This window comes from Ursus americanus, chromosome 2 (assembly GCF_024610735.1).
Source record: "Ursus americanus isolate L20-20 chromosome 2, mUrsAme1.1.p, whole genome shotgun sequence".
In the NCBI taxonomy this organism is placed as follows: Eukaryota; Metazoa; Chordata; class Mammalia; order Carnivora; family Ursidae; genus Ursus; species Ursus americanus.
The window spans coordinates 4681184-4702259 of record NC_142128.1 but is presented as its reverse complement, the minus strand read 5'-3'; the positions used below and the strand labels follow the sequence as shown (position 1 = coordinate 4702259).

General features: G+C 44.3%; 1 protein-coding gene across 2 annotated transcripts; it reads right to left on the bottom strand.

The window, feature by feature from the left end:
- Positions 1 to 3365: 3365 nt before the first annotated feature.
- Positions 3366 to 20776, bottom strand: KDELR2 (KDEL endoplasmic reticulum protein retention receptor 2). Of its 2 annotated transcripts, XM_045813303.2 has the most exons (5): positions 20550 to 20772; positions 11589 to 11689; positions 8117 to 8275; positions 6840 to 7092; positions 5263 to 5433 (listed from the first exon to the last, which is right to left on the bottom strand). In XM_045813303.2, exons 1-5 carry the CDS (start codon positions 20638 to 20640, stop codon positions 5399 to 5401), a joined length of 639 nt encoding a protein of 212 aa, XP_045669259.1. In that variant the 5' UTR covers positions 20641 to 20772; the 3' UTR covers positions 5263 to 5398. The 2 variants fall into 2 exon arrangements, with proteins under 2 accessions (XP_045669260.1, XP_045669259.1); XM_045813304.2 differs by lacking the exon at positions 6840 to 7092 and having other exon boundaries at positions 3366 to 5433; positions 20550 to 20776.
- Positions 20777 to 21076: the final 300 nt, after the last annotated feature.

Sequence of the window (21076 nt, the reverse complement as noted above, 5' to 3'; positions counted from 1 at the left end):
CTGTGCCTATGATCTGAATATTCTCAAATGTAATAGTTCCCTTTTGAAAACGGGATTTGTAAGGCTTAGTAATAAGATAATTCTTCTATATAAGCTTTTTTGTTAGGAAAGATGAAGATACTGATGACTTAATGTTAGGAACAAAAACTATGGTTTCGAAGAGGTAAATTAAAAAAAAATGTGTTTTGTATAGTTGTTGGGTTTTTTTGTTTTTTTTTTAGATTTATTTATTTATGGGGTGGTGGGAAGAGGCAGGAGGAGGAGAGAGAATCCAAGGAGACTGCTCTGAGTGCAGAGCCCCACAGGGGGCTCAATTTCAGAAGCCTGAGATCACCACCTGAGCCGAAACCAAGAGTCAGGCACTTAACTGACTGAGCCGCCCAGGCGCCCCTGTATTTGGTATAGTTCTAATCTCTACAAGTATATTTTGCCATTTCCTTGTAACATTATTCCATTGGTTGAATTAGCGCTATTTTAAAACATTATTCCATCATGTGGGTATCTCATACAAAACATATTAATTCCCTTATTTTAGACAAGTTTTTCAATTGTCTGCTATTAAAAATAGCTTTTTTATAAAAAATAGATCTTTTGGGGAGCCTGGTTGGCTCAGCCTGTTGAGCGTCTGTCTTCAGCTCAGGTCATGATCCCGGGGTCCTGGGATCCAGCCCATGTCAGGCTCCTTGCTCAGCAGGGAGTCTGCTTCTCTCTCTCCCTCAGCTCCTCCCCACTGCTCATGCTCTCTCTCTTTCTCAAATAAATAAATAAAACCTTTGAATAAACAAAAATTTAAAAATAGATCTTTTTAAGAATATTTATCTTTAAAAATAACTACAGTTGATCCTTGAACGTTGTGGGGGTTAGGGGTGCCGACCCCATACAACTGAAAATCCAAGTATAACTTTTGACTTCCCCCAAATTTAACCAATAGCTTACTGTTGACTGGAAGCCTTACCAATAACAGTTGATTAACACATATTTTGTATGTCATATGTAGCATATACTGTATCCTTCTTTTCTTTTTTTTTAAGATTTTATTCATTTGAGACAGAGCAAGCACAAGGAGGGGGTAGGGGCTGAGGGACAGGGAGAAGCAGGCTCCCGGCTGAGCTGGGAGCCCCACATGGGGCTTGATACCAGGACCCCTGGGATCATGACCTGAGCCAAAGGCAGACACTTAACCGACTGAGCCACCCAGGTGCCCCTACATACCATATTCTTGTAATAAGGTAAGCTGGAGAAAAGAATATTATTAAGAAAATCATAAGGAAGAGAAAATACATTTACAGTTCTGTATTGTATTTATGGAAAATAATCTGCCTAGAAGTGGCCCCAGGCAGTTCAAACCCATGTTGTTCAGGGTCAACTGTATTTCCTACTTCCAAAATGAAATATCCAAGTCAAAGCACAGCTCTTGAAAAGGTAAATGGACCATCATGACTTTTTTTTTTTTTAAGATTTTATTTATTTATTCGACAGAGATAGAGACAGCCAGCAAGAGAGGGAACACAAGCAGGGGGAGTGGGAGAGGAAGAAGCAGGCTCATAGCAGAGGAGCCTGATGTGGGGCTCGATCCCAGAACGCCGGGATCACGCCCTGAGCCGAAGGCAGACGCTTAACCGCTGTGCCACCCAGGCGCCCCTTTCATGACTTTTTTTTAAATGATGAAAATTTTCAGATACAGAGAAGATGCCTGACACCTAAGGATCTACCATCCAGCTGTAACAAGAGATAATAACACCCTGCCATGGTTGCTCCATCTTGAATTTTGGAGGAAAAAAAAATCTTTGGTATCTTTCTCTGCTTGTTCTTTCGGGTTAATTTCACTATGTATTTGCAAAATACACTAGGTATTCTTCAGAGACTTTCTTGGCTTTTTCATTTTACCTTCATATTAACTTGGAGAAACCGTAATCTTTACTCTTTTATTTTTCCAAATCAATCGGTTCATTTCCTCCCCTATTTCTCCCTTTGGGACTTAATTTTCTTTGGTTTGAGAAAATGCCTGTGTCCTGAGTAAAGTTAATATCCTCGTATTTAGTCTTTTCAGGTGGGGGCAGGGCATTGTTAGCCAGGTGATCTTTCGAGAAATTGGATAGTTGTTTCTCTAAGCCCTTCTTTACAGCCCCGGGATCTTCAGTTCTCAGAATTCAAAGTAAACAAGTGCCTTTTTTCATTTCAGGGCGCACCAGTTTCCCTATTACCCAATCATTTATTCTTAGATCCCTTATTAGAGGAATAAATACATTTCGTATTTCCATTCTGTTTTGGTAACAGAGTCAAATGTAGTGTAGCACTTGCCTAGAGACTCTCACCTTTCCAGTGCCCAAGGGGAAATTAGTGGTAGAGACCTGGAGCATCTTAGTATTACACAAAAGTATCCCTGTCATTGTTTAAAGCATTAGTGCTGTATTATGCTGCACTTGCTTTTAAATTGCAGGGGTAAGAAGGAATGGTTTCAGAACTCGAGCCCACAGCACCCACACAAGACCCCACGGACAAAGGCTAGCTCAGAGGGGTGAAGGAGCGCTGCCCGTACTGAGCAGAGCGAGGGTTCCTTGCTAATTCCACATTCAGTCACTAGAGGGCGAAGCGCACAGGAAAAACCCCACCTGGAGCCCCAGTCCAATCAACCTCAGTAGAATTCACTCAGGGGCTTCGGGAAGGTACCAGGCAGTCTCTACAGATGCACTGCTCTCCCAAGGGCAAAACTGACCAATAGCATCAAGCAGGCGACAGGGACTCCTGCCAGAAGTCGTTTCCAGCCAGCTTTCGAGTCAGCTGTCCCAAACTAAGCACAGGGGGAGGGAAAAAGGGGTCACACCGGTGCTGAGCACTTCGTGTGTGTGCATCAGGCTCGAATCTGACTTCACTAACGGGCTCATTCACGCCTCACAAAACTGTGGCGGGAGTCTCTGCAGGTAACTGAGGGAGATGGAGACTCACGTTAAATCCAGGGTCACGGAGCTAGAGTGTGAGGAGTGACCCCGAAGTTGTGCTTTCCTTACTCAGGGTTCCCACCAACCACTCATGACTCCTATTGAAACAAAATCTTTGCTTGGCCTTTCCAAGAAGTCGTCCAGCCTAGTGGCATCTTTGGAAAGGCTGGGCTGGATCTGCTCCCAAGGCCTTCCCCCTGCAGCCTTTTCTTTCCCCCTCACCTATTTCTCTGCTTACTCCTCTCTTGACCAGCCTGCAAGGAAGCAGGAAACATTATTCTGACACTGTGATTTTACTGGATGGGGAATGGATTGGTGTCTGTAAGCAGCCAACAGCCCACTTAGTAGGTAAATTTGTTAACTTTATTTCTCTTCATGCTTTCATTAAAGAAAATTCACACGAATAAAACAGCTGGATAAAAAATATTAATTACCTGATAACCTTTATTGGAGAAGTAAAAGGAACTTTGAAACAGTGCTTTGTAAGGCGCATCATACAAGGCCTTTGTTTCCTATGTGTGTGAGGACGCTGCCCCAGTCCCGCACTCCTACTCAGCCACAGTATTTATTAAGATGTCATCCTGGTTGGCCACGAAATGGTGGTAACATCTTAGCCAGTTTTAATTTTACGTGGGCCGAATGACTAGAGAAGACACTGATACTTCCGGAGACGAGGTCCTAGACCCTTGTCGTCTGCATTGTGCTCTCCCACAATGATCCCAGCTTGTGTTTAATTTACATGCACAGAAACAGTGTGAGCCCCCCACCCCGCCCCCAGCGTGGGCAGCAGTCTGCTCCACTTACGCCAAGATTTCCCACCCTTCCTCCACGCTCTCAGAATCTTCCAAAGAGGATGAAAACAGAAACTAAACCAAGACTAGAATGCTGGGAAGATACAGATACACAAAAGGACAACCATGAGGCATGGTGGGGGGGAGGGGGTGCACACAAGATGAGAGATCAAGACAAGAGGTTCAACTATGCAGGCACACTGCCAATTTAGAAAAATGTTAAGAGACACACTAGATAAAAATAAAACCCATCTAGCTCCCTTCCACAAGATATTTTAATGCAGCAAGCAAAAATACTACATCCTTCTTGTAGTAAGCACTGTTAGTATTCAACACTTCAACATTTACGGGGCATCACATAAACACAAAGTCATGTGCTTTTGCACAAATCAAAAAAATGTAGCAAATCAATAAAATGGCAAAATCAGGAGGAAAAATTCCAATTTTCCCTCAAAATTTGGAAAGTTTTAGATTAATTCGTGGACAATAAACGTTTGCGGCCCTATATAGAGCTTTTGTTGCCAATTGAAAAATGAAAAAATCATCCTGACATAGGATGTTCCAAAAGCCTAATTCACAAAAAAAAAAAAAAGGGCAATTTATTCCACATTTAATAAAATGTTTATTTAGGATGGAAACACAAGATAAATCATGCAAGAGCTCAGTAAAAACAAAACAAAAACAAAAATCAAAGAGTATAAGGCATAGCAACTGGTGCTGCCAATTAAGAAACAAATGTAAATCATCTTACTACCCGAAAGTGATATGAAATACCATTTGGATCTAAGCGCGGACATGGTTGTAGTAATCTTTTGGAACTGTAAATTAAAGTGACAGGTGACTAACCTGTGTTCCATTCCTCAGAGGAACAGAGTCCTAGATCCAACATAATCATTAATGTCCCTCACATCCCACATTCAGATGGCAAGCAGCCCAGAACCCCTGCCCACCGAGTTCTCGGACACCCTGGGACAGCCTCAAACTCACTCTTCTTAGCAGGAGAGCGGGGCAGGCACCTCTGGTGACACTTAAACGAGACTCCATCTACATTCGGAATCTGAAAATTTGGGTATTGAAAACCATAAGCTTGTGAGTCATCCTTACATGTAGTGTTGTGATGTCCAAGGAAGGATTTCCACATTGGGTGTTCGGAAGAGTTTTGAACAAAGACCAAATTGAACATAGTGTCTCAGATTTCAAACAAATGTAACTCATCTTTTGGCAAAAAATAAATATAGTGGAATGCAAGTTTGATAGATGGAAGAATATATAATCTACCAACGGTCAAGGAGTACAATTTCATTGCAGACACAAAGAATCAACAGTTTCAAAGAATTTAAAAAAAAAAAACTGTGCACTTACTCCTCACAAAATCCTCACTTTTGGAACTACCCCAACTGAAGCTACACACTGAATTTATTCATACAGCATTAAGTTTCTTTGTGTAAAAAAATCTTTGTACATAGTAATAAAAAAAGATAAGGCAAGATGCATTAAACAGAAACCTTCTGGTTCTTTTCCTCTGGGTTCTTACAGAGCCACTGATGACGATCTGCAACAAAAGAGTTACGTTTCTGATTTTCCGTATCAAGCATCTTGTGCCTTTGCTGTGGTAAGAATTCTGTCCGAGCACCCTGAAGGACAGATGCTGGCGATGGTCTTTGGCACTTACGCTGGCAGACTGAGCTTCTTTCCCTTGAGTACTAGAATGTTCAAAAGAGAGGAAGAGAAAACAAAAGGTTACTGGTATTGACAAGTTTAGAGTTTCCTTCTTCCTGTTCCTAGAGGTCTGTCACACTCAAGACACTACAGAGCAAGGTACGAGGAAATAAGTCTTTGGCACCAAGAATCACTGGATTTCAGTGTCAATAAACTCTGAACTATGAGTATGTCATGCACACATATACTGGAATTTTCATGTACCTTGATGTCATAGCAACTGAATTCTTAGATCTAACTTAAGAATTAAATACAAATTCGACTGAAATTGTCACTAAATTTACAATAGCATTTTCTTATCCTTACTTTCCCCCCTATCAACATATAGTAAAATGGAACTGTTAATATGCACAGAGGCCTATGAAATTTTGGATGTTAAAAAAGAGAGAAGATATATATGCCCTTGTAGCTAGCAATTCCACCGTTAGGCGCTGTAACGGTATAGCAAGAGTTCTTAGCCTGAGTCTGTGGTTAGGTTTCAGGGGCTCCTGAATCCCCTAAAACTATATGCATACATTTGTGTGCACATGCATTAATACGCCTTTTTTTTTTTTAACAAGGACCACAGTTTTCATCAGATTTTTGTGACGTTCATTTGTCCTATATCCATGTAAATGTGAAAATATACATATACAAGGATACTGACTTAAGCACTGTTTTGTTGTGTTTTTGTTTTTTTGAGAGAGAGAGAGAGAGAGAGCTAGATGGTTGGGGGCAGAGGGAATGTTCAGCAGGCTCCAAGCTCAGCGCAGAGCCCAACTTGGGGCTCGATCTAATGACCCTGAGATCATGAGCTGAGCCAAAGTGAAGAGCTGGACGCTTAACCAACTAAGGCCCCCAGACGCCACAAGCACTGGATTTTAATAGCAGCAAATTAGCAACAGCCTGAATAACCATGAACAGGGGGCTGAGTAAGGAAATTATGGTAATACACATAGTGAAATACTCTACGGCTACTGAAAACTATGTAGATTTCTATCTACTGACTTGAAAAAATGCGAATGGGGGAAAGAAACAGATTACAGAACAGCATGTATAGTTTAACTCGTGTATCTGTGTATATGCATAAACCTATCTGGAAACATTTATTGAAACATTAACTATGATCATCTCTGAGTGGTAGGGTTTCAGGTGATTGTTTTCAGAATTACAAAAGCTGATTAAATTTCTCACAATAAAACATGCTATTATAGAAAAACAATAAAGCTACAGAAAAGAAAAAAAGGCTGAAAATCCTGACCCAGAATTTTATTTGACAGTCAGTTAAAATGTTTTTCTGAAACCAGTTGTGCCTGACGAGCTAGTGCCAGATTAGGAGCGTGCTGGGCCAGGGAGCACCTAAAAACACACGGCTGTAGGAGCAAAGCAGGGAGGAGGCAGCCCGAGGTACCTTTTGTAATGTACAAGTAGAAGAAGTCGCAGTAGAGAATAGTCTGGACGACGCCGGCCACCACAGCAATGAGGTCAAAGAAGCCCTCGAAGTAGAAGCGCCAGATCCAGTTGACCAGATACAGAGCGCGGTAGAGGCCCAGGAAGAACAGGTAGTGGGTGGTGATGGTCTCCGCCTCCCCTGTCTTGCTGATCATGAAGAGCTGAGGAAGGATGGCCACTGATTCCAGATAGATGGAGAAGGTCCACAAAATCTGTAAGGGAAACCACAGGCTTCAGTCAACGCCTGGTACCCACCGCATGGTCACAGGAAATACTCCTGCTTTACTGTGGAGCAGCACGAAGAGGGAGGAGTCTGGGCATCGGAGCACAAAACAGCAGCTCAGCGATGGACTAAGTCACACAAACGTGAGCTACACTGAAGAGGCATGACGTTCCCAATGACAAGCTGGGTAACCCAGACACCTCTGCCTCTGTGAATTTTCCTTACCCATCTCTCCAACATCTTCCCGGTACAATCTTCTGTGAATCTACATATGTGTTTCTCCCGGGTAAGCTTGTCCCACTCCGAATCTAGGGTGCTCTCTGCCAGGGTGCACGGGCTAACAGCCCGGGCCTTCTACTCTCCACTGCTGCTTTTCCTTACGAGTTGGTCTCCTTCGCAGACTATCTCAATATTTTCATCATCTTTCTTAGTCTTGGGGCTTTCTTAGTGTGGTTAAATCAAAAGGTTAAGTAACGGGAATCGTCATTCTGCACTCTGCCCAACTTGATCCACGCTGACGACAGGAGGCCTTGCAGGTAGCCCTGGGAGTGTTCCGAATCCATGAGCAGTGGCTTCCCCAGGACGCTAAGCGAAGGGCGAGGCACCCAGGAGTGCAGGGCACCATGCAAACCACCTTTCCTCAACACCCGCAGGGTAGCAACACTGCCTAGGGGATTTGCACACAGTATCATCGTGCAACACCCCTCCGAGAAGAGGAAACAAAGCTGGGTCAGAGTGCAGAGAAGACCGTGTTCTTCAAGCACTTGGACAGGCAAGGCACTGTGTTTGCTACCACAGAAGCCTGGTTTATTCTCTAGAGGAAAATCCGGCAATCGTCCGTCAGCAGACGCCCGAATACCTGGGGGCTCAATTCCTGTCTGTGATTTATTTACACCAAATAGTGTACGCTGTGCCAGAAGCCTGCCAAACACACCAACCAACCGACCGACCAACCAGAACCACCCACATTATCTGCAAACACATCTGTTTCCCTACATAACCTCTTAACTAACCTCCAGAGGAGAGAAATCATGATTGACTAGAAAGGAGAGGCCTCCCACAGGGACCACCAGAAACTCCACTCGGAAGGTATCATGATTTCCATCGTAGGTCGCCTTGAACTTCATGTAGATCAGGTATACCGTGGCATAGGAGCAGGCAATGTAGATGAGCTAAGGACAGAAGAAAAGCACCAGGTCACCCCCACTCCACAACGGCTCCAACTCCCTTGGCTTCCCACATCATGCATATGCTCACAAAAGCAAGACTGTTTTCCTTAGCTTCTTCATTTTGAAAGTTAAATACAATACAGTTCACTTCTGGGGAGTATATAGTTCTACCAGTCATATAACCACCACCACAATCGAGACACAGAACAGTCCTATCATGTGACCCCCCCCAAAAAAAAACCTCCCTCATGCTGCCCCTTTGCGCTCAAGCCCTTCCCCATGGCCCAACCTCTGGCGATAACTGATCTATTCTTCTTTTTGGGGGGGGGGGGGGCGGGAAACTGATGTATTCTTGGTCCCTGCAGTTTTCCAGAATACCAAATAAATGGAATCATATAGTATGTCCCCCTAATCTGGCTTCTTTCAAGTACCATACTGCATTCTCGATCCAACCATGTTGTTGTGTGTATTAACAACTGGTTCCTTTTTGCTGCCGAGGAGCAGCTCACTGGATGGGTGTACCAGTGTGTTCATCACGCGCTAGCTTCAGGACGGTGGGGTGCTGCCAGCTTGGGGGACGGTAGATAAAGCTGCTATGAGCATTTACGTACAGCCATTTCTATGAACCTAACTTTTCACTTCTCTTGGGTAAATACCTGGGAATGGGATTGCTGGATCGTATGCTAAAAGTGTACCTTTAACTTTATGAGAAACTGCCAAAGAATGTATTTTTAATCTCACTTTAAACTATAAGATAGCAGCCTAAGGAAAAAAAAAAAAAGAACATGAAGTTCAATGCAGTTCAAAACCAGTGCCCCTGCCTCCAGCATGAGGCTTTCTTAGCTTGTGCCTTTCTTTTCTCTTTTTTTCCCCCAAGATGTATATATCTATTTGAGAGAGCGAGAGAGAAAGAGGGGAGGGGCAGAGGGAAAGAATCTTGAGACGCTGCACCAGGCAGACACCTCAATCCCGCGACCCATGCGATCATGACCTGGGCTGAAACCAAGAGTTAGAGGATGAACTGACCGAGCCACCCAGGGGCCCCTAGCGAGTGTTTTTCTAAAGAGAAGATACAACGGAGCTCACATTTAACTTCACAAGGATCATTTTTACTTACATTGTGTTACTTTAACACAGAACATTCAGAGCATTTCTATGAAATTCTGTCTGGTAGCATACCAAAAGCAAAACCAAAAGTAAGGGATAACTTGTCAAAAATGCCGCCTACAAGGGAGCTCATATAGCAGTACAGCTGTTCAAAGACTTACAATCAAGTTATGTTCTTTCACATTCAAAAGGTCAAACACCATATAGCTATGTGACCCAAAAGAAAAGTCTGTTATTCTGAAATTATAGCAATTTTCAGAATGCAGAATTTTAGGCCCAAGAAGCAAAGGGCAGGTTTAGCCTCTGAATGGAAACAAGTGGGATATCAGTTGGGCTACCCGGTACTACCGAGGAAAACATCTGGGCAAACGACTTATTAGGAAAATGAGAGCAATCATCAAGCCCTCATAGGCTTAAAAACAAAACAAAGACACTAAACTATCCCTGGCACCTCATCATGAAGTTATATTTGCAAATAAACAGTTGACAAGGTATTAAAATTGTTGGTCATACCCATATACCAAACCACCAAAAAAAAAAAATCAAGATTAATATCTTATATTGTTGGAGTTCTCTCCACATACAAATATATGTGTACATGTATATGAATAAAATAACATATAATCTACATGTATCAACAAAATATATATACATTTATACACAGAATCGCCACACAACATCCGGCCAAGGCACGTGGTAGCCGGGGGTCCCTCCGCAGCGCCGGGAACACGGCCAGCCAAGATTCTGCCCGTAAAGGCTTGCGCAGCAACGGGGCCAAGCAGCTGCTTTTCCTCCTCTCACCTGTGCTTGGCATTTAAAGTCAAAGCAATAAGCACATAAAACTTGGCTCCCACTCCTCTGATTTTCAGGATATGCTTGGAAACTAGAACCAAGCAAGGATTCTTCTGAAAGCCAGGATCCTGAGGGGCACGGAGGAGGAGTCTTGCTCACACGCTTGTAATACCTGCAGTTTTAACTTACCTGGACGACAAGCAGGGACCTAACCGTTTTAAGCAAGCTAATTATTTCCTGAACCAAGGCTCTGGTCACTTAGTGATGAAGAATGAATCGATTATAGGTAATTCAAATTTGTTTCTTAGTAAAGACCACAGACCCAAATATGGCTTTATCTACTGTGACCTGTACCACCCCAATAGACTTCCGATTAAACATGACTTCCTCAGGTGTGTCAGTAATCAAGCGCCTACAACACTGCCCCGCACGCAGGTGCTCGGTAAGCTATGGAGAACGAATGAAGGAAAGAAATGAGACTCCTGTTGCACACCCTCAGAGCCCCATACTTCTCCATCACAGCACCCATCGCAAGCCGCCGTCAGTCACTGAGTATTGGGATGATCGGTCTACTCTTGCCAACCAGACACTAAGTCTTCTGCTTGTTTTCGGCCCTGTCCTCAGAGCGAGGGAAGTGCCCGGCGCTGTGGGTGTTCAGTAAGCGTAAGTGCAATGACTGCGTGAAACCGAGGCCTTGGCAAGCAGGAAGCACGCACCCCCAAAGGCCCACAAGATGTGAGGTGGTACACGAACACGTTGCATTTTAATAATTACACATTTGTTTTCATGTGGATTCGGAAAAGGTAGGACACTGAAGCCATGGATACTAACGCTTAGGACAAGTTAAAAGGTTTTAAAAACATGTTAAGCAAATTATGGTACAGATGCTATTTAGGCATGGAAAGAGTAATAAAGATGGCACACAAGTTAACGAAACAGACTTAGCAGGAAAAGAAAGAAAAGAAGTAGAAGCCTACACATAATTCCTCCCACAACAGCAAAACGAGATATTGCAGCGAGGAGCCCTGGCTTTCATTCCTTGTTCTGAATCAACCTGCCGGGTTTCCCCGGGAGTCTGTAATTTCCCACTGCTTGAAAACATAATAGTTATCCCTCTTTCTTATGGGGTTATCAAGAGCTTTAGAAGTTTATCATACTCAAGGAATTTAAGATGAAAAAATCTCGAATTGCAAAACACTTTAATTAAACAGATACTCCTCTGAAACAGAAAATGTACTTAATGATAACGCCATTCCCATTTCTATGTACGAGGTGGTCTAAAAGTGCTTAGCTCAAGAACAGCATGTTTAGACGTTATTCTAGAAGATGTCTAAGTACACAACTGATACAAACTTAACAGTTTCCATAGGCCTGTGAATGATGGATAAAATGCATTCCATTGGATGCCATACCATACCTTCATAGATGTATTATATAATGAAATAAATGAAGTAAAAAGATCCAGGTAACGAGTTGTGAAGACCAGTGCAAAGAGAAGCTGGCTTTTTCCAGAAATACCTGAAGAAACAAAAGGAAAGTATTAGAAAAGCCTCTCTTAGAGAAGCCGAATGCTTCCCGTGGAGAACACCGCAGGAAGTGCAGATTCCGAAAGTGGGCTCCAGGGTCAAAGGCTGATGTTTGCGATGACTCCATGAATGAGAGCAGCTATAGTTTTCCTTTCACTTAACATTCTTGAACGCGCTCCTGCGGGGAGGCTCTAGCAGTCTTATCGTGCTGGGTGACTACGGGAAAGTGCCTTCATTATGCCGGCACCAGTATACCAGGATGTACTGCTCAAATGAATATTTTTCTTTTTTTTAAAAGAAGATTTTATTTATTTATTTGAGAGAGAGAGTACAAGTGGGGGAGGAGCAGAGGGAGAGGGACCAAGCAGACTCTGCCCTGAGCGCGGAGCCTGACTCGGGGCTCAATCTCACGACACCATCATGACCTGAACTGAAATCAAGAGTTGGATGCTTCCCCGACTGAGCCACCGAAGTGCCCCTGAACATTGTATTTTTCAAATATATACTTTAGGTAAGAATTATTTCACTAATTCTGCTGGTATTTAGTGTTATAACCTGTCTGCTACCTTCAGCATCTTTCTTTCCACTTTCAAACAATGTATCTCCCGGTGACAAATCCTTCCTGGCCCCGGGGTCTAATCTGATTAAGGAGATGAGGGACGAGTGAGGAACACTGGCGCAGGGAAGAGTGAGGCAGGGAAGAGTGAGCGCAGCAACCCCTGCAGCAGTGCTACGGCCTCCCAGGGTGACTTATTTTGTGAGGGCAGCATTTCTTGGACATGTTACGATTTTTAAAAATTCCATCTCTTAGAGTCATCCCACAGCAATAAAAATGTTGCTATGGATGCCATGGCAACAAGAGGGTGGGAACCTACTACTATAGTCAGTCCTCAAAAGCAGCAGTCTTTAAAACAAAAACAAAAACAAAAACACCAGAAAAACAAAACAAAAACACCATCTTAAATCTGCTTCCACCTCCAACCACCAGTCCACCCCCAGAGCACTGCTGGGGTACGTGGAGACTCAGCTGTGGACGTGCTAAAGGTCACATAGCCTGTGTACTTTTCTGACATCTATATTTGGCCAAATATTTAGGTGACAAAGGATGTGAACTATGGGTTTCAGATGAACACTGAGCGAATTCATTAAGGAAACTGAATCTTACTACACGTCAGAACCCACCCAACCTTCCTCTATGTTGCAAACTTCACACCATTCAACATTTAAGCAAGCATGTATTTTGCAGAAATGTTGCTGCACCAAATTATTGGCAATACTCCTACGGAATGTGAAAATTACATTGTTTTTAAATGATATTTTACAAAACAATTTTGCAGCTTGTTGAAACTAAAAGCCTGGATGCAAGAATGTTACTTTCTACATATGAATAATTACAGTTCTAGTCTATTCGCAAAAATACCTAAACAGAACCTGAAGAAAAAGTTGACTCTCTCCTTCTGGATCCATCAATAGTAACCAATTTCAAGGGTCAAAGGTGGAGATACAGACAGTCTGCTCCTTTCAGTTTCCCCCAGTAATGGGGAGCTTTTTTTCTTATCAGAGATCAATGTTCCAAAGGAGAACAATGAGGCTGCCATTCACATAGAGACATGGGAGAGAGAGAAGACGAGATGAAGAGGAAAAGGATAGGGAACATGCAGTTCACATTTGATATTTGTTGAAGCTTTGTGAAAGAAATTCCCAGTTCCTTTCCCATCTGGTTCTTTCCAATATTTTAAATAAAAAATTATAGGGTACATACAAGCAAATTCGTTACAAATGGTTTATTCTAATGGAACTTTGGAAGCCAGATAGATTTGCAATTTTTCCTCATTTTCAGCATTCCTATACTAAAAATCCAGGACTATCATTATCGCTTTTACCAACCCCTCTAAGACCCAACTCACATACCAGTTCCTCTGAGAAGTCATCTTTGAAGACACCCTCCCTTGGTGCTGTTTATTCATTCAGCAAGGACATAATGGGAACTACTTCCCACCAGCTGCTGCCCTAGCTCCTATTATGGTCTTATGAAATACACTGCGATTATCTGGTTGCCTGTCTTCCTTCTCCCCCAACAGTCACTGAGATCTCCAAAGGTTGGGGTCATGTCTTAGCCATTTTGTATTCTCTGTGCTCACCACTGGGCCTGACACGCGGCAGGGCTAAGGAAATATCTGCTGAACGAATGAACAAAGGTCAAAAAAAAAAAGACAGAATTCATTTTATTTTCATGTCATAGGGTAAATTCTCACTTTGTGGTATTTCGGATAACACTTCCGAAGAGTGTCTAAGTCATACTGTGTCTCTATGACTGTAAATAGGCAATGTTCTGTGGGCTCTGCCCTAATTTACTGCCAACCAGAGGCTGGGAGAGCCCCCTAAGCAGGAGAGGAGCGAGAGACAGGCAGTATGTGGCCTGTAGCTTATCTTATGGTGCAGAATCCATGTAGGAACTGCCATGCTGGAAATCTAAGTGTGCCTATACAGTTCTACCCTATTTTTCCTGGTCTGGGATCCTGATTAGGAAGTAGCAGCTTCTTCCTTTAAGACGGAAAAATTGTCCTGTCTTCACAAGATGGTAGAGACCCCAGCTGAAGACAGAGAGGGCGGGCGCAGGAATCTCCTTCCAGGGAAAGAACCTCCTGCAAAGCCTGAGGGGCTCCCACAGTCACTTTCTCCCTGTTCGGGATCAAAGCATGTGAAGGCTGGCAGGTAACAGGCTCTCAAGAATACTCATTCTAGGGGCGCCTGGGTGGCACAGCGGTTAAGCGTCTGCCTTCGGCTCAGGGCGTGATCCCGGCGTTATGGGATCGAGCCCCACATCAGGCTCCTCCGCTATGAGCCTGCTTCTTCCTCTCCCACTGCTCCTGCTTGTGTTCCCTCTCTCGCTGGCTGTCTCTATCTCTGTCGAATAAATAAATAAAAAAATAAAATCTTTAAAAAAAAAAAAAAGAATACTCATTCTAGGGGCGCCTGGATAGCGCAGTCATTAGGTGTCTGCCTTCGGCTCAGGGCGTGATCATCCCGGCATTCCGGGATCGAGTCCCATACCGGGCTCCTCCGCTGGGAGCCTGCTTCTTCCTCTCCCACTCCCCCGCTGTGTTCTTTCTCTCGCTGGCTGTCTCTCTGTCACATAAATAAATAAAAAAATCTTAAAAAAAAAAAAAGAATACTCATTCTAAATGCTTCTGAAATGGCCATCCCAATACCAACTGCACCAAATATCCATATTAAGGAGTATGACATGTTAAATGGAAATCAGTCATTAAACCTAACACCATTGTCTTTTCCCATTGGGCCAAGTTAGGTTTAATAAAATCCTACAACTATACACTACAGTGTGTATTACTTTAAGTTATGCTGCAGGTTAAAAGTTGCATTTCTTATATTCCCAGTGGTTTACAGAACAGGATCCCTCGACCAAGCAGAAAAGCTTTCCATGAATTACTTTTGTCCTGGTAACAGCTGAGCTGCAACCAATCCCATAGGTTAGACCACCAGGACAGTCCGCACCGGCAACAAGGCAGCATTCGACAAGGGCCCCAGGCACCATGCTCCAACCCACTGTCCCTAAGGATGTGGATGCTCTCCTAAAGGCCATTAACTTTCCCTGGAACCAGCAGCCTAACAGTCAGGAACTGACTCGTAACACAACTCTTGTGACTTAAGGAAAAAGAGTCTCTGGAGCCAGACAGGCTGGGTTTAAGCTCAGCCCCTCAACATACGGGGTAAGCCTGGGCCCATTACAAACATTGCCCCCCCAACCACTTCACTTTCTGCATCTGTCAAATGGGGACAAATTATGACAACTGCCACCCTGCAAATGCTTGATAAATGACGGCTTTTACTATGTACTATTTTGCTGTTTTTTCTTGTTTTCAAAGAAATCCATGCTACTTAATTAAAAATTCCAACTGGGCTAAAATATATGGAATAAAACAAAAGGACCTTTTACGGGGCATATATGTTTGCCCCTTAAAATGGGGCCACAGAGTCTTTTGCTTTACAATTTTTTCTTTTCTTTTCTTCTCTTTTTTTTTTTTTAAGATTTTATTTATTTGAGAGGGAGAACAAGAGAGAGCACAAGCAGGGGGAGCAGCAGAGGGAGAGGGAAAAGCAGGCTCCCCGCTGAGCAGGGAGCCTGATTCAGGGTTCGATCCCAGGACTCTGAGATCATGACCTGAACCAAAGGCAGATGCTTAACCAGCTGAGCCACGCAGGTGCCCCTACAATTTGCTTTTTTATCTTAACCTCTCAGATTTATCTTCCCCTGTTAAACTTCTAGCTCCTTCTTGTTAATGGCTGCATAGTGTTTCATAGTGTAACAATGCCACATTTGAGCAACCACTCCATTAACAGACATTTAGGTCGTTTACAACTTTTGTTTTTATGAATACTACACAAACATCTTTTTATCTATAAACAGTGTTTTGTAGTTGTTTAGGTACAAGGACATCTTTATACCTATAGATAGTTTATTTACATTTATGGCAATTTCTGTGGTTCAGATCCCTTACAATTACTGGGATAAAATATATGAACATCAACTTTAAGTTCTTATCAGATTTTAAGTTCTTATCTAGATTTCCCCTAGAAAGGCTGTGCCAATTTTCATATTCACTAACACCAAATGAGAATGGCCTTTCACACCCTTACCTATGTTACATGTTATAAACCTCTTACTTTTCTCACCCAGTGAGGAAATGATGGTATGTATTGCTGTCTTACTGTCCGAGTTCCTAACTGTTAGTGAGGCTGGGCATTCTTTCACGCTTAATGGGCCTTCTGTTATTCTTCTGTCAACTGCCAACTTTGTCCATTTTTCTAGCCTTTTTTTTTTTGTAGGAGTATTTTATTACGTATGTTAACTTTTTGTCACTTAGATATGTTATAGATTTTTTCTCAGTTTATTGTTTTTTAACTTTGATGACATTCTGAGTTAGCAAGTTAATTTGGGGAGATGAATCATCTTGCTTCCTTACCAGCCTATCTGGTCCTAGTCAGAACCACGGTTATGAAGATACATTCAGGTCATCTTCTACATTCATTAACAAAGTTTCAGACTTTTCTTCACAGAGGTCTTACATACACTTTGCTGGGAAGTCATGGGAACCTTCCCTGGGATCCTTCTAGCCACTTCACATACACAGGATTTAATGCCTAAAGGGTTTAATATTTAATACCCTCTATTTTTATCTTTTTATATGTATCTTATTATTTCAAGTAAATTGCAACTTTCTTGAAAGCAGAGACTTTGATAGCTTCAAGGTGCTGCTCCGAATTGTGTCCCCAGGGCCTTGGACACAACGGGTGGTCAATAGATGTTTGAGAGCAATGATTAGTCAACAGACTGGCACTCAAAAGAACAGAGGTGACAGCTGCTACAAAGAGGGAGCTGGGAATGTGATACAGTAACTTCCTGAAGTACTCAATGACCACAATAAAAGATGAGATTTTGTATTCAAAATTATAAGCTGTCCAATTATGAGAAATGCAGGGGACACTGGATGTTCCTGTCATGTTTGGAAAGATAAAAAGTCTACAACAAAACCTACATAACAACAGCTAACAACAATCAAAGCAATAGATGGGAGAGGAGAGGAGACTAGGAGAGGGCAGCTGGGAGTCATGGATCTCAAAAGGACTCCACTAGTAATTTAAGCACAACAGATATAGCACTATTAATAACTATCAGCCAGCCTACAGAAAAATGTTGCTAGGAAGTTATTCAACTACAAACCAGTGTTTGGGGGCGCCTGGGTGGCACAGCGCTTAGGCGTCTGCCTTCGGCTCAGGGCGTGATCCCGGCGTTATGGGATCGAGCCCCACATCAGGCTCCTCCGCTATGAGCCTGCTTCTTCCTCTCCCACTCCCCCTGCTTGTGTTCCCTCTCTCGCTGGCTGTCTCTATCTCTGTCGAATAAATAAATAAAATCTTTAAAAAAAACAAAACAAAACCAAGGTTTGTTCTCCCAAGGCTATCCAGGTCAGTGTTTAGGACAAGGATAAAGTGATAACCTGAGCGTACTGTAGATCCTGTTGCAACGACAGTTCAGGGATATGAGAAAGTCACATTTCATCTGCGCACCCCTTTGTAATGACAATAGCAGACAAAGACACAGAGAGCTAAACCAAGATCAGCTCTCCTGCCCCTACTTTAAAACAGGCCCTTTAAGGTGGCCATTCTCAAATTAGATGGTCAGGAAAACAGAATCTCCAGCTTCCTCATTACCCTGTCTCATCCCTTACCCTAAGAGAAAAAAAAGAAAAAGCCCCATGGTTCTGGCAGCAGGCATGTTCAAAACAGGTGCCAAAATCCTAAACTGAACCCCAATACCAGTACTGTCAAAGTGAGAAACACAACCTGAACGCACAAGTCTCTTATTCCAGTTATTTGAGAAACTCATATCAAATTCTTACTCTTCCAAAAGCTTCTAAACAACTTTCATAATTTAGAATGGAAAAACAAAGTAGCCAATCAAATTTAGCATTTAATTCTGAATAAATGATCTCGGCGGTTTTGATTTTTAAAAGGCTGGGAAATCTCATGTGTAAGAACTAAAATGATCCTAAGTCTGACAAAGAGAAGAATTTAAAAATGCCCTGTAACTACAGGTTAACTGTAGGAATATTTGACAAACACAGAGGAACTTAACTACTTATCTTATTATTTTGGCTGAAGTATTTTCTGTTTTCCTAAATGCTCCTAAATCTCCCAAATGAAGATAGTAAATATTAAAAAACAAATAAAACAGCAAACCCTCTGACTTTCTCCGTATTACTCAAGGTTCCCTTAAGAAATCTATACGTGGAGGTACACTAGCTTCTCCCCAACATCTTAGTTTAGATACGTGTTTAAGAGACAGCATGCTTCAATACTTAAGGACTTGATAAGTCCTGGGGAATGTCATAATGACTATCGTCAATAACACTGTACTGTATTTGAAAACTGGTAAGAGAATAGATCTTAAAAGTTCTCATCACAAGAAAAAAATGGTTAACTATGTGTGGTGATGGACGTTAACTAAACTTATTGTGATCATTGCACAATACGTACATATATCAAATCATTATGCTGCACACCTAAAACTAATACAATGTTATATGTCAATTATATCTCAATAAAGCGAGGGGTGGGGGTGGCGCGGGAGAACACATTTTCTGAGTGCAACGAAAAAGATGACCTAAACTACCGGTCTGACATCAAAGTTTAAACTAAAATTACTTAGGCCAAAATAGACAGATACTGATTCAAAATCCTTAACGGTGAGTTAGATTGCTCGTGTTTCAATCCTGGCTCTACCACTAATTTCCTCACCTCCCTTAAGGCTCAGTTCCCTCCTCCACAGAATGGGGACAACAGCACCTAGCTCTTATGATCATGTTAAAGACTAGGTGGAAAAAGCTACGCAAAGCCTTTAGTGCACTACCTAGTACACGGCAAGTGCTTAACTGTCAGCTATCACAATTGCTGCAACTGGAAATCTTACACCTGAATCTCTCAGAATATGTACAAAATGAGAGATCACCTCCATGCCAGACAACACTGGTTTCAGTACATGGACTTTGTAACATCCATTTTGACCGTTCAAAGGTCTCTTGTTTTTGCTTACTTCCTTGATCTCAGGTATGTTCTGGGGAGATAGGTGAGTCCTGAAGACAGCAGTCAGTGATGTGGGGTGTTACTCTAGATGTGGAAATTTTTAGAAACTGATAAGGGAAATGGGATCTCTGCCACCCAGGTCCATCTTTTACTGCCTCTGCAAAAATCAAGCTCTTTTAATTCAAAAGTTATTTCACTGAGGCCATGGCATCAAGAAGAAGTTTAAAGACGACACTGCATTTCAACAAATCATTTAAAAATTTGCCCCTCTGAAGCTTTTAGGGTTAATGAAATGTAAACCTTCACAGCTATTATCTGGGAAAGATTTGTGCCACTGCCTCGCAGCAATGCATGCATGAAATGTGTACTCCAGAGGAGGGAGTCGCCAACTCACTGGTGACGTGGAGTGAGGAATTACAGGAGACCACACGAGACCTCAGCGGTACCCGGCGCCGCAGGTTTAAGAGAACCCGTTATTAGATGGAGGCGCTTAGAGTTCGACGAACTAGTTCATTTTTCAAAGCGGCACTGACTGTCCCCAAGAAATTCACTTAGGGGCCTCCTCACACCCCCTCCCGTGGAGGGCGTGATCCTGGACCCCAGAGCTGGGGTGAAGCCCACAGAACTCTAGTGTCAGGCCTGACCCTCCACCCTAATTTAAAGGCCAGTCCTCGAAGGGGCAGGGTAGGGAGCGGGGTGACCTCCCCGCGCCCGCTCCACCTCCCGGGCTGGCCTGGCTGCCACGTCAGGCCCAGCGGGCCGCGATCCTGCCCATCCTCCTCCCTCCCGTCCCATTGATTCGCGGGCTGCCCGCACCTCCCGACCAGCAGCCCAGGCGCCCAGGCGCCCAGGCGCGCGGAGCTGCGCCCATGAGAGCCGAGGGCTGGGGGTGTGGGTGGGGGCAAGCCTGCCGGACTCCCCCGGCCCCCGCCCCATCCAAACTTTTCAGACAGAATAGGGCCCCGCGCAGTCTGGCTGGCGCCTCCCCCGCTCCGACGGCTCAAGTTCGGGAGCCGACCCAGCGCCCAGCGGGGCCCAGGGCCGCGACACCCCGCCCGGCCTGGGCGCCCACCCTGAGGGGCTGCAGGGTCCCCCCTGCCCCGCCGGGGCCGACCGGCCGCCGGGCCGGCCGAGGGGGTGTGTCGGGCGCCGCAGGCCCGCTGGCCGTGGGGCGGCCGAGGTCGGCGGCTCCTCGGAGCGACCCGGCCTGGCGCCTGAGCCTCTCCGGGACCTGGCCAGCCGCTCACCGGCGCAGGAGCGCGTCTTCCAGATCTTCAGCAGCAGGATGACGATGGCCGCCAGGTGGGACAGATCCCCCGTCAGCCGGAAGATGTTCATGGCGGCGGCGGTCGGCGGGGCGGCCCGGGGCTCGGCAGCTCAGGCGGCGGCGGCGGCGGCGGCAGCAGCCCCTGAGAGGAAGCGGCGAAGATGGCGAGAGCGGGCGCGACGTGGCCAGGGACGTGGCCGAACTGCCGGCGCGCGCGGGGCAGTCTGGGAGACCGGGGGGGGGGGGGGCGCTGCCAGGCCCCGCCCCGACCCCGCCCCTTAAAGGGGCCGCGCCCAGAGCAGGCCCGGCCCGAAGCTCCGGCTCCGGAGCTCCCACCCCAGAACCCCACCCCTAGCCAACTTCCCCCTGCCGGTTTCCGTCTTCCCCTCGGGTGCCAGCTATTTTCTCTAATTTTGGGGGGTTTTTTGTTTTTGGTTTTTTTTTTTTAAGATTTTATTTATTTATTTGACAGAGAGAGAGACAGCCAGCGAGAGAGGGAACACAAGC

What these genes read in the sequence shown, in the direction of transcription:
- KDELR2 (XM_045813303.2), bottom strand. Translation starts at nt 20,640, where the DNA reads ATGAACATCTTCCGGCTGACGGGGGATCTGTCCCACCTGGCGGCCATC. An exon ending in TATATAATACATCTATGAAG is followed by an intron (nt 8,276 to 11,588) that starts GTATGGTATGGC and finishes TTCTGTCCTTAG; the next exon opens with CTCATCTACATTGCCTGCTC. An exon ending in CTACTTGTACATTACAAAAG is followed by an intron (nt 5,434 to 6,839) that starts GTACCTCGGGCT and finishes TGAACATTCTAG; the next exon opens with TACTCAAGGGAAAGAAGCTC.